The sequence below is a fragment of the Polypterus senegalus genome, chromosome 1 (genome assembly GCF_016835505.1).
Source record: "Polypterus senegalus isolate Bchr_013 chromosome 1, ASM1683550v1, whole genome shotgun sequence".
Lineage (NCBI taxonomy): Eukaryota > Metazoa > Chordata > Cladistia > Polypteriformes > Polypteridae > Polypterus > Polypterus senegalus.
In genome coordinates, this window is record NC_053154.1 from 204,123,760 (window position 1) to 204,142,023 (window position 18,264).

The window sequence follows — 18,264 nt, forward strand, 5'->3', positions numbered from 1 at the left end:
AATGCAAAAATCAAAAGGTTTAACAGAAATAGCTATTGTTATACAAGGAAGTTCAATCTTATGGACCTTACATCCTCAATAATCAACAAATCTATATCATCAGTTTTCACCTTTCTTTCTATAAAGTTCACGAAATACAACTTTATTTATATTGGGCATGAAAACAAGTGTTCAAATTTTACCAAAAATTCAATAACTAAAAACACACTTTACAACAACAAATGCAACCCAAGGTAATGCACTCAATAACTGAACATCCCATCACCTGGTTTTGGTTTCTATCTTATTCTGAATAACAGTAAAGATAGGTGTGGAAATTCCCTAAATGATACTTCATTACAAAGGTACCTAGGTCAAAATTAAAATAATTCTGCAGTTTTGATATGTAGTTTTGACATATCATAAAATATTCTAATTTGATTCTGCAATACATTGCAATTAACCATTCACTGTTTTATTAACTGAAGTTAAAGCATGTCCCTTTGGGTAAAATGTTTCTATGTCACCACAGAAGACTGGTAATTACCAGTTATAGTAACTCATAAACATTATTTACATTTAACTCTGGTTGATGCATTTTGAGATTAGTTCTTATATTATATATTATATTAGGGCATTCAACAATCAGTATATTAGAATGGTACAGCTGATCAAAAGACAGAGTGCAGGGAAAGAAATGCCAAAGATGGATCAAAAATTGTGGCCTAATTCTAGATAAGTAAGATGATTTTCCGCACTAGGAATAAGTTCAACACAACAATACAATCAATCATCTGAAAGCATAAATTTCTTAACGTTACAGTATATGTGGTTAGTCTGTCAGGGTGAACTAAACTGTTAAAGTCATCCTAACAAAAGACAATGATAGAGAGAAAGAGATGAGCTATAATAAAGATGCAATCATAATAGCAACACTGAAGGTGGATTTCAACATAACTACTCACATCTCATAAACTGCATTTGATGCATTTTGAGATTAGTTCTTATATTATATATTATATTAGGGCATTCAACAATGTATTGGCCAAGATTCTCTTCAAGGTCATCCATACAAAAAACAAACATTTTGCAAAAGTGGGATATGTTGTCAATGTAATGTTAAAGATGCACTATACATCTATTAGCCTGAGGCAAAAACAGCACAACCTGAGAACTACTGACCTGTATAATGGACATCACAGTGATGCAGTGGTTAGGACTGAGGTTCTCCCACATTCCAAAGATAAACAGGTTAGATTAACTGAGGATGTAGCATGATTGAGTTTGAAATGCAATATAATGGTACTCTGCTCTACGTTGTGTGCTGAATGCTGACAATAACCCACAAGCCTGCATTGTCATTATCAGGCTTGAACATTTTACAATTAAAATATTTCTGTAATACATAAGTATACATTTAATAACTGAAGAGGTCTGGAGGATTTAGTAAAACTTAGAGTAACAAAACCACCTACTTCCTCTGCAGTCTCATCCTCCTCTTCTTCATCTGGCCTGTATTCTTCATCAGAGGAATCTTCCTCTTCTAGTGGAATATCTACAAACTGTGGACACTGGAAAAAAATACCAGACAAATATTAAAGTGTGTAACGGAGTTCATATCATTAAACATGTTATGTCACTACAAATCGGAACAAAATACCACAAAGCAAGTGTAGTAAGTACATCCTTATCAAATAATCTAAAATGATATTACATTTGTAATGTTCTATCACTTGTCATCTAGTCTAACAAATGCTCCACTCTTTCCCAACCATCTCATGTGACCAGCCATCCATAAACTGGCCTCAAATAGTTTTACTACACAGCTTTTTCTTCACATGTGATACAAACTGTAGAACTCTGAGGTCAGACATTTATTTTTCATAATTGCAAATAATATCCTTTTATATTCTTCTTGACTCTTGATCATTGCAGACAGCAACACACCATATAATTACCACATGTGTTTTCGACTAATATTATAATTAAGCTTTAATACACTAACTTTTATTGGAAAGGAGCTTGCTTTTTTCATTAAGTCTGCCCTTTAATTTCTGAATATACCGTAGATCCCGGAATACAGGCCGACCCGGTATATTAGCCGAACCCCTTCTCTACCTACTAAATTACATGTATTTGCCGATGACCGGTATTTAAGCCGACACCCTTCTCCAAGCAAAATTTTTAAAATTTCCTTAAAAGTGTCTCTTCGGGTATATTTATAATGTTTATCTGCGAGAATTTGAGACTGCCGGCATTTTTGATATATACAATAATGTGCATAATTTACCAAAACACCAATAATTTTTCTAATGTACTAACCAAAAAGTTATAAAAAGTGCCAAGCCTACTTCGATTAAGCTAGGAGCATGGCGGCACGCATGGTCGCAGCGGCTCAGGGCTCTCCTTTTCAGTGCACTTTTTTGTTGTTTTTGTACTTTTTTTTTGTCCTTGTTTGTGCACGATCGGTTTGGTGAACATCCACTACACCATTCAGAACCTTATAAACATCGGTGTTCAGAGCCAGACATCTGTTTCAAGTGTTTTTCATCACACGCACAACATCCCAGACAACATAGCGAGACCAGTGGGCTCTCCGTGGATTGTTGTCGGGTCTAAGAGATGACACAGATGGAGGAGGGAAAGAAAGCAAAAGCGGGGCCGCAGATCCGGCGTTATGCTAAGGCTAAAAAACAACCATACAAGCCCTATACAGAACTTTTTTCTGCACTGAAGGAGCTGCTTTTAATCTCATTGTAGATGCGTATAGTGACAATAAAAGGCATTCTATTCTAGAAACAATTTCATACTGTACTCACCATTTAATTTGACATCTTTGGGCTGCAGTAAGGGAGGAGATATTTCCACACAATGTCCATTTTCGTTTCGATTGCGATCGCTTACTTTTACCTTCTCTTCCTTCCTTAGCAATTATGTGTCTTGCTTGCATGGTCTTAATGAATTATATATATAGGTAAATCACTGCAATGACGGAAATTACATCCACAAACACATGTATCTGGGCTCCGACTGACGCTACTAACGCTCTCGGTTGTTTGTTTACAATCGCGCAAGCGAATACACGTGACCGCATCTGTTTTGTAACGCAAGATGTTGATCGTAAATCAAAACAAAAAATTTCATTTGAAACTTCCCGATAATTTATTATAAATTTTATTAATAAAATCAACAACTAAAACACTTTTTTGAATAAATTCTTTATTTAATTTAAAGTACCGGCATGCAAAGTTACTTCTTCATCTGAAAGATGGCTCTGTGGTTTCGTCATTATTTACTTCCGTATTCATAGGCAAAACCGGCATTGCGCTGGAAATCTTGAATCTGAAACGATACTCGTTGTATAAACCGACCCCCAAACTCCAAGCCAAAAATCTAGGACAAAATTCTCGGCTTATATAACGGGATCTACGGTATGCACAAAATGTATATGTCAATGCTGTTTGTATTGTATATCAGATTATTGTATATGCAGTACTGTAAACCACTCTCTAGTAATCTCATTTCAAAGGATGTTTTCCTAAAAAAAAAAACTGAATGTCAAATTTACTATGTCATATGTCTCCATCATTTTTTGGAGTATGTAGCTATAATTATATAAGTAATTAAGTTATGTTATTCTCAGATTTATTTTTGTAAATGTACAGTATACTAAAACTAACTAAAAGGGCAACTTACTAGATTCTAAGCAAGAAACTACAATTATAAAAAGGCTTTACAAACAAAGACATAAAACACTAAAAAAGGACATTAATAATGATTAATGAAGGTGGTTATCTTCTGGAAATTTCATAGCATTATTAGCATCACTGGTTTTACTAACTTCCAATTTGCAGTAAAAAGCTGTATTGCAAATGTTATCATCCTCTAAGTATCAGTATCTTCAAAAATTAGTGATATACCAAAGGAAAATAAAATAAATTAAATGAAATGGTAAAATGCTAGATCACTTACTATATAAAAGTATTAGGGTTATATCATGTCTTATCTTAACTGTTTGAAAGCTTCTTTCCAGGTTGTCTTCCTCAATCTTTTCTCGCTGCTACTCATAAAGAAATTTTAAGATTTACTTTGGTCATCTCTTTCAAAATTTTTAAAACCGTTTAGATCTTTTTCTTAATTTTCCTAGTCCCTTCCAAGTTCTCCTTTTCAACCATCTTTTTCTCTTGAACTCAAGTTGTACTTCGTAGACTTGGGATAAAGTACTCACAACAGTCTTTTTTACAGTGTCGAGAGTGGTAGAGAACTCTTTCCATCATTCATGTCTCTTTTTTATTTTATATACAATTTGATTTATTAGTTCATATATCTTATTATGTTAGTACAGATGGTTATGAATATATAAATATATACAGAATGTTTTTAGACAATACAATCAAAAAATTACCGTTATAATTATACATTTTGAAAAAAAAACAAAGGTGTAAAAACTTGTAATACCTTCAACTCACTTGGCTTCTTGATTGGAGAAATATTCCATGTAGGGATGACCTATAGCATTGTTATTTGGGAACAAATCATAAATGTCTGTCTATGAATTTAGAAAAACAGGAATTGGAAAATTTTAAACAAATAAAATTCTCATTTTCTAAATTATGTTTCATAGTCGCATAATATTTTTAACACTATTTAACAAAGATTAACACTAGGACAACAAAAAGATGTATTTAATATTGAAACAAAGCATATACTAACATGCAAATACCCTTTTATAAGTACACAAACAATGCTTAAAACATCAGTATATTAGAATGGTACAGCTGATCAAAAGACAGAGTACAGGGAAAGAAATGCCAAAGATGGATCAAAAATTGTGGCCTAATTCTAGATAAGTAAGATGATTTTCCGCACTAGGAATAAGTTCAACACAACAATACAATCAATCTTCTGAAAACATAAATTTCTACAGTATGTGGTTAGTCTGTCAGGGCGAACTAAACTGTTAAAGTCATCCTAACAAAAGACAATGATAGAGAGAAAGAGATGAGCTATAATAAAGATGCAATCATAATAGAAACACTGAAGGTGGATTTCAACATAACTACTCACATCTCATAAACTTAGGCTATTTGCAGTAAATATATGAAAACGCCCTCTGTTGCAGTACAGGCTACCTCAGACAAAAAAACTGCAACTGCTTTATCTATTAAAAAATATAAACATTGCACAAGAAGACAGGAAGTATGAGAGATAGAAAAGACTTCCTCAAGTCATGGTGTCTTCCAGATATGATGCAGAATACAAAACATGGAATTGGTTCCAAACAAATAACACAACTATAACCATCTTTACTTTTTTCTAGCCTGAGTGTTAAGACTGCAAATTTAGCTTGTGTTTAATTTTCCTCATTGCCACGTACAAAGACTTCAGTATTACTTTTTAGAAAATGTTCCTGATACATTGGTCTAAATAAATAAAACAAATTAAGAACATTTTTTTAACTCATGATTACGTTGAAATCTGTAAAATCAGATCTTCTCAATATAGTAAAGTTAGGCCACTCTGGTTTAATAAAACCTGTAAGAGTTAGCAACAGGCAGTAGAAGATAAGCTAGAGCTCAAAAATATAAACCAATTAGAAAATGGATCTTTGCTGGGTGCTAGCTCATACAAGCTTTCAGGTTTGATCATTAGTGCTACCTTATATTTTATTCTGCACCCACAGATGCTGGAAGAAATACAAAGAATAAAGGCCCAAGATAGCACAAGAGAGACGTGTTTAAGGCTATAAGAGATTCTCATAATACTTAGTAGGATGCTTTCTGTGTAATATTAAAAGCACAAACTTTATGAATACCTGTTGTTCAGGCAAAATATAATAAATATTAATAGGTACAGAAAAACAGATCTTTGTTGAGAATTCTAAATAGTGCTTAAGCTTGGAATTGTGAATGCAAATGTTCAATTAAAAATGTATTACATTCTATGTAGAACAGAATATTTCTCAAAACTATGATATTACATGTTATTTACTCACCACACCCTTCTCTACAACCTCTTTTAATTTGGAACGAGTCATCTTGGGCTCCTGCAGAAAGACAAAATGTTTAAAAAAAATATATAGATATATTTAATTTGTAGATCCATATTGCTAAATCCACATTGCTTATGCAAACATAAACAGAAACTGCATAAAGTGAATTGATGTCATCATAAAGAAGATGCATTTTTAGTGTTACAAAACAAAAACAACACATCAGCTTAGCAAAACTAAACTCTTTTCACGTGTTATATTACACAAAAGACATTACACAGTACGTAGTAAACTCACAAACAATGGCATATCCTGGGTGTCACTAATTGCCGCCTTCATCATTGCCACAACATGTTCATTCTTGATAACTTCCTGTAGATGAAGAAAACACAACTTGAATTAAGACAATACTACTTGCTGGTACATATTACAAGTGTGCAATGAGACAACATATTAACATTTTATTTAAATAAGAATTATAGAAGACTTCAATCATATACAGTACATATCTGAGTCTTGCAATGTACTTATACAGAGTTGCATTGGGTTTGATCAGTAAGCAAACATGTCTATAAACAAGAAATCAGCAAAACACAAGCACTGTCAACAGAATGAGCTGAATTCTTCATAATTAGATTTTTCTGAATAAGATAAATCAAACATTTCTTACAATGGTGTATGATCAATTAGGGAGGAGAATAGGGATGTAAACAATAGCAAGAGACAAGTAACAACAATTTATGTTTACAGTTCATTTTTCTTTATTGACAAAGAATATAATTCAACCAAAAAATATATTCATCTCTTACTTTCTATATTCTCACTTGACTACACTGCAACTGCATTTACAACTGAATCGTGTTTTAGTGACCAAATCAATTAAAATATACCCTTTAAGTACTGCTATTAGCATTGAATGAGGACAGCTGCCTGGAAATGCTATATACAACACTGTGTGATGTGTTGGAAGACAACTGTCAGTTAATTTCAGTCTTCAGATCTTGATTAGTGAAATTAGATGATCTGAGAATACTCCTAAATCTGAAAAATGATTTGATCAATTTAATCGAAATTTGGTGATGTTGTAGAAAAAAGAAAATTAGCTAACCTATGCTGTTTTTTATTTTGTTGATACTTGTCGTTAATAATGCTCTAATGACTTGGAAATTCTACATCCTGTTTTCACCACAAAGATGACATCAATCATACAGCGAAATTGGGTATGCCAGTTTATGCAAACAAAGGCCGTCTACAGAAGTCAAGTTAAAGGAGGAAAGTCCAGTAAAGCTCAATGTGTTTAACAAATGTGCTATAAACCTCAAGCGCTTGCCAATGCAGCAATCAGCGCTGTCAATTTCACGTAACAGATCTAGTAAAAGATAAAAAAAAGTACATTTTTACAAAAAACACTTTTCCATCTGTTTATCTTAATTTTTACTCACTGCTATTCCCATTAAAAAAATAAAATATAATATAGTATGTTGTTAATGAAAAAATAATCATTTTGTTAACTAAAACTAAAAAAAAAATGAAAAACCGCCTGAAAACTAGAACTAAACGAAAATGAGAAAATAAAAACAAAAACTAAACTACTTCTTGTAGTTTTAATTTAGATTTTTTACCACACAAGTCTTTATGCATAATGTACATACAAACTTGCAGTTGCAAGTATATTTATTATTTAAAACAGTGCAGTCATAAATTTGGTAAGGAATGAGCACTGATTTGTGCATTTGTGCATATGTACAAGTATCCCTTGCTGTATGCGTCTGAACCTGTAGATTTCATTGGTCTTTCATTTATCAGTCAGCTTTTACTTCTAGAAATGCGAGCGAGTACCAAAGCCTCATCAATTGCCAATGACTTACTCTGTGGATTTCACTGGCCATAACCGACCATCAGTCACAGATGCCCTGCTAACAGCAAATGGCAGGCAAGTTTCAGTCAATAAAAAAGTGCTTAAAGCAACATGTTCCACAATTTACTTTGGAAGATACAGCTAAATACAGTAGTTTGAAAATTAGAGCCATGGAGAATTAGTCAAGCTCAAATAGCTTTCCCATACCTCAAAACTGGTCAGTTTTTGGTTTTCAAAATGTCATTTTTTATATGCCAGAGAAGGTAGGAATACAGCCATTTAACCTTGCTTCCCATAGATATTCCTGGTTTAGTGATGGTGCCTTTGCATTAACAGATTAAGCAGATGTGTAGTATTATATATATAGTTTAATTTTTTTTTATTTTATTGAAATTAACACAACAGAGTAAAACTTAAAGCTAATAAAAATAATAGATGAATTAATAAGTGAATAAAGATGAATAGAGAAGGAAAAAAAGGGGAGAGAATCTGCTTCCTCGGTGCTTTAAAAGCTTATTCTAAAATATTATTGATCAGATCCTGCCAGGTTTTGAAAAAGTTCTACACAAATCCTCTAAGTGAAAATTTGAGTTTTTTCCAGTTTCAAATAGTATATAACATCAGTTACCCACTGACTTAGAATAGGAGAGTTAGGATTCTTCCAGTTGAGCAAGATAAGTCTACGTGCCAATAGTGTAGTAAAGGCAATTACAGTTTGTTTGTCCTTCTCCACTTTAAACCCATCTGGGAGTACACCAAACACAGCTGTTAATGGTTTAGGGGGATTGTGACAACAAGGCTATCTGATTTGCATTTAAAGAATTTGGTCCAGAATTATATTAATATGGAGCAGGTCCAGAACATGTGGCCTAGTGAGGCTGGAACTTGATTGCAATGTTTGCAGGTTGGATCTTGCCCTGGAAACATTTTATAGAATTTTAAGCAAGACAGATATGATCGATATATAATTTTGAGTTGAATAATTGTATGCTTTGCGCATATGGAGCTTGACTGGATTCTCTGCATTGCTACCTTCCACTCCTTTTCTGAGATACTGAGTGAGAGATCCTTTTCCCACTGTCCTCTTGGATCTTTGAAAGGGAGGGACTGTAAAATGGTTTTATATATTGCAGAAATGCAGTCTGAGTCCTCAAGACTGATCAATATTTTTTCCGGCATCGAGGTAGGTGGGAGGTGAGGAAAATTGGGCAGGTTCTGTTTAACAAAGTTTCTGACTTGAAGGTAGTGAAAGAAATGTGTTGCTGGAAAGTTAAATTTGGAATGCAATTGTTCATAGGATTCAAAGACGTTGTCTATGTACAGATCTCTAAGTGATTTAATCCCAAATTTTTTCTAGACTTTAAAAACTACATTACAATTCTCAACAGCATATAAAAACCCTGCATTATGAACTGAAGATTTCAAATCATCTATCCATAAGACTTTTTTTTTTTAATAGTCTGCAATAGTCCACAGCTGGTACTGTATTTCATGGCCCAGGCAAGTTTCAAGTTTCCAATTGCCTTTGGATTGTGTAGCACACTGTACACACTGACATTTTTATCACGCCCCCTGACCGGTTTCTCTATATGAAAAGCTTACAATGAAATGATCTGTCTCATTTCATTTGTTTATAGCTGTTTTCTAGCCATTATCACCAGAATATTGTCCAAGTAGAACTTCAGACGGTGTAGTAACAAAGTGTTACAACTCTGCTTTAAGACATACAGAGGGTTTTTAAGTTATCAGTAGAAGTTGGGACACCTGTGCAAATTGTTTGCTTTAACTTAAGGCTAAAGGCTCAATTTACTTTTACTGCTTCAGAACATCTGTAGGTTGTAACCTATTAGTTGTTCTCTAAAGAATGCCCATTTGTAATATTCTGGAATTTCCTGTTTCTCAGATTTTGCTAACCTAAACTTTAAATTTAAACTCTGGCAGGTTACTGCTTACCTTTTCGCCATTTTAGATCATTCACTGCATTTCAAATGACTAAATCTGAAGAAAAACCGATGTGCTCTAAAACTTTTGACTAGTAGTGTATATGGAAAAACTTTACTCTTTATGTCTGCTATTATTATTACTAACATTGTTTAAGTAGTGACTTCAATAGTATTTAAAAAAAAGTAAGAATCCCCTGGAAAAAAAATACACTTTCTAAGTTTCCAAATGGGTATGACATTATTTTCCACATTAAGAAATGTCAAAAGTAAATTTTAATAAGATTATATTTTGTAGTGACCTTACTGCAAAGAAAGTCTCAAAAAACAAAAACAAATCCTTTTTAAAGAACCAGTTGCTTAACAAACACACTTGTTATTTGATTCTTGCAGCTTTTGATTACGCTGAAATCCTTGAACTGCCACATTATCATGAGAAAATTCAGTTTTGTTACAGACAATCAAACCGTATGTATTAGGGTGTCAGGCACAACATGATATACAATTTGACAACTACCACTAAAACTGTTTTCATGCTTACAAAACTATGTCAGTTTGGACATTTTTGAGGAGTAATACAATACTAATAAAATGTAACACAAACTGACGGTTAATTGCTGAAAACTAAATAAAATCTAAAACTAAAAAAATTTTAAAACTTGAAAAGCACCATGTGATTAGATCTTTAAAAAATAAATGATATTTAAATCCCCAGAAAGCAGATTTATTATAGGCTAAGGCCTCTTGAGCATCTATTCCCACATACTGTACGTCTTAACATTATACAGTGTGGCGAGCGGCTGGAGGTGGTAGCCAGCCGGGATGCCTGAAAGGACCAAAGGAGGGATTACGCCTCCTCCGGACCACGAGGGGGCGACTGCCCTGGTGGCTATGGGGACCACAGGAAAGGAGCATGGAAGCTCAATCCTATAGGGGCCACACCCGGAAGTGCTGGGGGGACAAAGACCAGGGACACCCGGAGTGCTTCCAGGAGCATGCCCGCGTGAGGATAAAAGGGGCCACCTCCCTCCATTCAATAGCTAGAGTCGGGTGGAAGAGGATGAAACCTAGAGGATAGGAGTAGAGACGGCCACGAAGAGAGGCATCATTGTTGAAAGGCCTGGACTGAGGGTGCTTGGTGCAGGGGCACTGGGTTGTGTGCAGTGTTGTAAATAATAGAAAATATGATTAAACGTGTGTTGATTGGTGAACCATCGGTGTCCACCTGTCTATGTCCGGGCCAGCTTCCCCAACAGATAATGTCAAAACTAATATAATACTATCAGGTAAATACACATAATGACTTTATAGCATATTTTGTCTTAACAAGCATCATTGCTATCAAGCTCAATAAAAAAATGTGAGCCAAATATATAAATATTATATAGTAGAATTTGTACAAAGAATAGTAGAATTTTTCCTCAGTATACGGTATGTTGATTTTTTGGATAAGGGTTTGGCTTTAACTCTTGTAAATAAAGTCCGGAGCCATTCTTAGAAAGGATTAGTGTCCTATTTATGAGCCTACGTCAGACAGGTATCAAGCAGCTGCACATATCTCATTGCCTATTGACTTTACATCTGTAGTCAACTGCCTTAACTGGCTAGATAAATTTTACAAATGCTGCAGAAGTTATTACACAGTGTCTAAATCAATCACTGACATAACCTGCACAAATATAAATGCTGTGGACTCACCTATATCTTATGCTGTGTATAGTCTGCAATTCACAATTAATAAAAAATCTTTTCAAGTTTTGATGTAGCATTAATTTAAAAAGAAAATGGTTATAACACTTACATGAATAATATTCCTGACATTTACTGCAGTGAGGTTGTGCTGCTTTGCTTGGGATTCCAGAACCCTGTCCAGCTGACCGTCCATCTCAAAATCACACCGTGATGAGGCAGAAGCCAGCTCCCCACTGCTATCTTTTTTTTTCTTTATAGATTTTTTCTTCTTATTTTTCTTTTCTTCATCACTCTCCCCTACATATCAGGGAAGTCAAAGAATAAAACAAAACATGGCAAGAGTATGGTTAAATTGTGTAAGCAAGCTAAAAGAGGTTTAAGGACAGCAAAAGGAAAATGTGTTTTTTTATAAAAAAACCTAACAGCTTTTTAAAGTTTGCTTACAATAATAACATTAAAAAAAGACTTCTTCCTCAAGAGACAAATAATCCAACAATTACACTATTAATTTTAGTTAGAAATCTATAAACTAACCTTGTAAACTTGCAAACTTTCAAAATAGCAAAATATATACTGAATATAATGCAGTTTCCGAATATACCGACCCAAACTGTTCAAGACCAAAGCTACACACCTACAGTGATGACTAATCCAGTTCCACTGTTCTCTTCTATAGGGCTCTCACAATCGGTAGTGCCAACATCAGGCTCAGCAGAAAAATCCTTGAGACATAACGTGCCTATGAGCAAACAAATAGCACTAATAAAATGCGCCTCTTTAAGTCGAAAAAGTAAAAAAAAAAAAAAACATAGACATTATATGGCAGAATATAATGAAAAAGGCCATGCATCACACTTGACACTAAAAAACTGAATAATATACAGTGCATCTGGAAAGGATTCACAGCGCATCACTTTTTCCACATTATGTTATGTTACAGCCTTATTCCAAAATGGATTAAATTCATTTTTTTCTTCAGAATTCTACACAAAACACCCCATAATGACAAAATGAAAAAGTTTACTTGAGATTTTTGCAAATTTGTTAAAAATAAAAAAATTGAGAAAGCACATGTACATAATTATTCACAGTCTTTGCCAGGAAGCTCAAAATTGAGCTCAGGAGCATCCTGTTTCCCCTGATCATCCTTGAGATGTTTCTGCAGCTTAACTGGAGTCCACCTGTGGTAAATTCAGTTGATTGGACATGATTTGGAAAGGCACACACCTGTCTATATAAGGTCCCACAGTTGACAGTTCATGTCAGAGCACAAACCAAGCATAAGGTCAATGGAATTGTCTGTAGACCTCTGAGACAGGATTGTCTCGAGGTACAAATCTGGGGAAGGTTACAGAAAAATTTCTGCTGCTTTGATGGCCCCAATGAGCACAGTGGCCTCCATCATCCATAAGTGGAAGAAGTTCGAAATCACCAGGACTCTTCCTAGAGCTGGCTGGCCATCTAAACTGAGCGATCGGGGGAGAAGGGCCTTAGTCAGGGAGGTGACCAAGAACCCGATGGTCACTATTTCAGACCTCCAGAGGTCCTCTGTGGAGAGAGGAGAACCTTCCAGAAGGACAACCATCTCTGCAGCAATCCACCAATCAGGCCTATATGGTACAGTGGCCAGACCGAGGCCACTCCTTAGTAAAAGGCACATGGCAGCCCGCCTGGAGTTTGCCAAAAGGCACCTGAAGGACTCTCAGACCATGAGAAACAAAATTCTCTGGTCTGATGAGACAAAGATTGAACTCTTTGGTGTGAATGCCAGGCGTCACGTTTGGAGGAAACCAGGCACTGCTCATCACCAGGCCAATACCATCCCTACAGTGAAGCATGGTGGTGGCAGCATCATGCTGTGGGGATGTTTGTCAGCAGCAGTAACTGGGAGACTAGTCAGGATAAATGGAAAGATGACAGCAGCAATGTACAGAGACATCTTGGATGAAAACCTGCTCCAGAGCGCTCTTGACCTCAGACTGGGTCGACAGTTCATCTTTCAGCAGGACAATGACCCTAAGCACACAGCCAAGATATCAAAGGAGTGGCTTCAGGACAACTCTGTGAATGTCCTTGAGCGGCCCAGGCAGATCCCAGACTTGAATCCGATTGAACATCTCTGGAGACATCTTAAAATGGCTGTGCACCAACGCTTCCCATCCAACCTGATGGAGCTTAAGAGGTGCTGCAAAGAGGAATGGGCGAAACTGGCCAAGGATAGGTATGCAAAGCTTGTAGCATCATATTCAAAAAGACTTGAGTCGGTAATTGCTGCCAAAGGTGCATCGACAAAGTATTGAGCAAAGGCTGCGAATAATTATGTACATGTGATTTCTCAGTTTTTTTATTTTTAATAAAATTGCAAAAACCTCAAGTAAACTTTTTTCACGTTGTCATTATGGGGTGTTGTGTGTAGAATTCTGAGAAAAAAATGAATTTAATCCATTTTGGAATAAGGCCAAATATAGTGTATATATATATATCTAAACTAATAAAAGGCAAAGCCCTCACTCACTCACTCACTCACTCACTCACTGACTCATCACTAATTCTCCAACTTCCCGTGTGGGTGGAAGGCTGAAATTTGGCAGGTTCATTCCTTACAGCTTCCTTACAAAAGTTGGGCAGGTTTTATATCGAAATTCTACGCGTAATGGTCATAACTGGAAGCAGTTTTTCTCCATTTACTGTAATGGAGATGAGCTTCAACGCCGTGGGGGAGTTTCGTGTGACATCATCACGCCTCCCACGTAATCACGCAGTACATAGAAAACCAGGAAGACCTCAAAAAAGCGCTCAAGAAAACATGCATTATATAATTGAGAAGGCAGCGAAACAATAAGAAGCGAGCGAGTGACATATACTGCCATACATTCATGAGTGTTGCTACCTCGGAAAGAAAGCACGGTGTAAACCTAAACTTTAAATTAAGTTCATAGACAGGCTACCGCTGGCGTTTCACATACACACAGGTAATGCGGGATACAAGTTTAATGAGAGGACGCAGGATAGAAACGAGAGTTTTGATCACTTTGTAACTAACTTAAAATTGTAGGTGAAGGGGTGTGCTTATGCAAATTCCGAAAGACTGTGTTTGTGGAGGATTGACAGTTAAGGCGGGTGGGGGAGTCACGTCATCATCTCCCCTCCCACCTCATTTTGCTCTGAGCTGAGCTCATGCTAACGCTGTCTTCGAAGCAAATTCCTCAGACTGCCACCAAATACTCACAGAAAAATCCACAAGTTAATACACACGCTGTCTCTATAGAGTTTCTACACACTGAATCCTCCAGGCACTACTTACAAAAGGTCACATTGACAATCGTGTTACGTTATTTTAAAATCTTTCCTTTTCTTAGCACAAGCACAGCCGAGAAGCTTCGATGCATGTGCTCCATAACGCGTTAAAAAATAATGCATTTAATCACACTTTGCATTACAAGCAAAGGGGAGCTTTTGTCAATGCATGATTTCCTGGTACACGGATTACATTGATCAGCGCATCCCGATTCATTTTACCCTCGCACCACCTTAGTTTGAGAAGAAGTATGAAAAAATATGAGGTTAACACAGAAAAACAGATCACCAATTCAAGCTTTATGAATAATCGATTAAGCCATCAATAATTGTTTTGGTAAAGCCATCCTCCTTCCATTTTATAATTTTTCCGCCACTAGCCGTGATTAAATGAACGGTAAATAAAGTAAGAGCAAAGCGAGGGTGACTTATTTAGGCAGGCATATATATGACAGCAACACTCATGACAGTGTCAATCATGTTACGTTATTATTAAAATGTTTCCTTTTCTTTTCATTACTTCTTTAACACACTACTTCTCCGCTGCGAGGCGGGTATTTTGCTATATATATATATATATATATATATATATATATATATATATATATATATATATATATATATGAATGACCTCCAAAGAGCGCTGAGACTTTTGATATCATGAAGCGTGTCTGCAAACTGGGGTCTCCTGCCCAGCAAAAGTTGAGCAGCCAGCGCAGCGTGCATAGCTGTGCCGGCCTTTGAGGCGCTGACTGCGCTTCTGCCTTAAGTCAAAGTGAGCACTTTTAATTTTTTTCATCCTCCCCCTGCGCTATAGCCCAGACAAGTGCAAATACGGGACCCCTTTTCTACACCACGGCAAAATAATATTAAGGCGATTCACAATCGAAGCGAGGCACAAATTTGAACGTTCACATAGAAAATGTAATTTCAATGTACCTGTACTTCTTAAAACGTTAATGTTTTACTGTTTAATAACTTATAGACTATAATTTATTATTTTTCCCTTGCACTCAGTGACCAAACCTATACACATACATATAGACACATACAAACATACACACAAGTATATGTATGTGTATATATATATATATGTATATGTATGTATGTATATGTGTGTGTGTGTGTGTGTGTGTGTGTGTGTGTGTGTGTGTGTATATATGACAGCAGCAATCCAAGCTGTGAGAAAACAGTAAAAAGGAGGCGTGTCAGACGTCGTGGTACATTTTCTGATGCAGCTGCCGAAAAATACACAAAACAATTACTTTGACAATCATGTTACATTATTTTTAAAATGTTTCCTTTTCTTTTTCATAACTTCTTTAACACATGACATCGCTGTGAAGCGCGGGTATTTTGCTATATATATATATATATATCACAGCGACACTCATAACAGTGACAAAACAATTACATTGAGAATCATGTTACGTTATTTTCAAAATGTTTCCTTTTCTTTTTCATTACTTCTTTAACACACTACTTCTCCGCTGAGCTGGTATTTTACTAGTATATATATATATATATATATATATATATATACATATATATACATATATATATATATATATATATATATATATATATATACATATATACATATATACATATATACATATATACACACACACACACACACATATACACACTATCGGGCTACAAATTCTACGTTTGTGAAATACATACTTTCTCTGCAAACAATGATTTGTTTTCTTAAGTCCGTGAAATGATTTTGTTATCATGGCACTGATTTGTGCTTAAAATAGACCTTTTTGGCAGATGTTATGAGGAGCTTCCTGTTTAAACGGGGCTGCGAGATGTGAACTCAGCTCTTCGGCGCACCTCATTTGATTTTTTCCGGCAAACAAATTTTCAAAACAAACCGTATTTTACAACTCTAATCAGAGTCGGAGTAATAATTATGTTGGCGTGGTCATTTTAGATTTGAGATTGGCTAAAATTTAAACAATGACTCTTCTTAATACCCAGCCGTCATTACTCAGTTTGCCAATAGATTTCAGAAGGACAGATGCCAAAACCCTTCGCTGTTGAAGGGTTTAAGTCGGTCAATGATGTTAGTCCTGGAAAGTACGCCCTACCAAACCAACGTTCCAAAAACCAACTGAACTTACTGTTATCTGCTCAAACCTACAACGATTTACTAGGCCGTCCAGCGGCGTCACTGAAGCATTCGAACGTTCTTAGCCAATCATGCAATATTGAAGTCCGCATTTGACACGTTATGTTCTAACTACAGAGGCAGAGTCCCATTGCATGGTTCTAAATTGTATTGAGTTGAGGTATTGATGCGAACACCATACATACGGATAGTATCAAACTATAGAAAAGGATGTGTATATATATATATATATATATATATATATTAAAAAAGGATATATACAGTATATAAAAAAGAATAAATATATACTGTACACTCACATATACATATACTGTGTGTATATATATATGTGAGTGTACGGTATATATTTATTCGCAGTGGAGAAGTAGTGTGTTAAAGAAGTAATGAAAAAGAAAAGGAAACATTTTAATAATAACGTAACATGATTGTTAATGTAATTGTTTTTCTTTGATATGCGTGTTGTTGTCATATATATATCTATATATATATCTATATATAGATATATATATATATATCTATATATCTATACTAATAAAAGGCAAAGCCCTCACTCACTCACTGACTCACTCACTGACTCATCACTAATTCTCCAACTTCCCGTGTGGGTGGAAGGCTGAAATTTGGCAGGTTCATTCCTTACAGCTTCCTTACAAAAGTTGGGCAGGTTTTATATCGAAATTCTACGCGTAATGGTCATAACTGGAAGCAGTTTTCTCCATTTACTGTAATGGAGATGAGCTTCAACGCCGTGGGGCGGAGTTTCGTGTGACATCATCACGCCTCCCACGTAATCACGCAGCACATAGAAAATCAGGAAGACCTCAAAAAAGCGCTGAAGAAAACATATAATTGAGAAGGCAGCGAAACAATAAGAAGCGAGAAAGTGACATATACAACCATATTGATGAGTTCTGCTACTTCAGAAACAAAGCACGATGTAAACCTACACTTTAAATTAAGTTTATAGACAGGCTGCCGCTGGCGTTTGTAATTTAGTGCCTGCCCATATAAGGCCGTCCGTCAGCGGCAATCCAATAGCAAACTCCACTAAATATTCACGGGTTAAGGACTGTGCTTATGCAGAGGAAGATGAGATGGTCAGCGTGGTGTTTGGCACAAACTCAGCGAAACTGCGAGAGAAAGTTTTAAGTGCCAGGACTAAGGTAACATTAAATAAAGCTATGGACATAGCACGAGATGGCACCAGCACAGCTGGGAACCTTCGATGCAAGTACACCGAGTGGCTCACGTGAACTGACACAGTGCACAGATAAAAAGCAACAGTTCCAAAGAGCGCTGAACAAAAACCGAATTACACAATTGAAAAGGCAGCAAAAAATATGAAGCGTCTGATAAGCATATTCAT

General features: G+C 35.6%; 1 protein-coding gene across 2 annotated transcripts in view; it reads right to left on the minus strand.

The window, feature by feature from the left end:
• Positions 1-18,264, minus strand: part of LOC120538167 (GON-4-like protein) — a 141,189-nt gene that overhangs the window by 89,755 nt on the left and 33,170 nt on the right. For both annotated transcript variants that reach the window (XM_039767611.1, XM_039767606.1), the window contains exons 3-8: positions 12,096-12,200; positions 11,571-11,758; positions 6,269-6,343; positions 5,975-6,025; positions 4,438-4,488; positions 1,455-1,550 (exon numbers count right to left, since the gene is read on the minus strand). In XM_039767611.1, the coding sequence (XP_039623545.1) occupies positions 1,455-1,550; positions 4,438-4,488; positions 5,975-6,025; positions 6,269-6,343; positions 11,571-11,758; positions 12,096-12,200 (566 nt within the window). The remainder of the gene's footprint in view (positions 1-1,454; positions 1,551-4,437; positions 4,489-5,974; positions 6,026-6,268; positions 6,344-11,570; positions 11,759-12,095; positions 12,201-18,264) is intronic.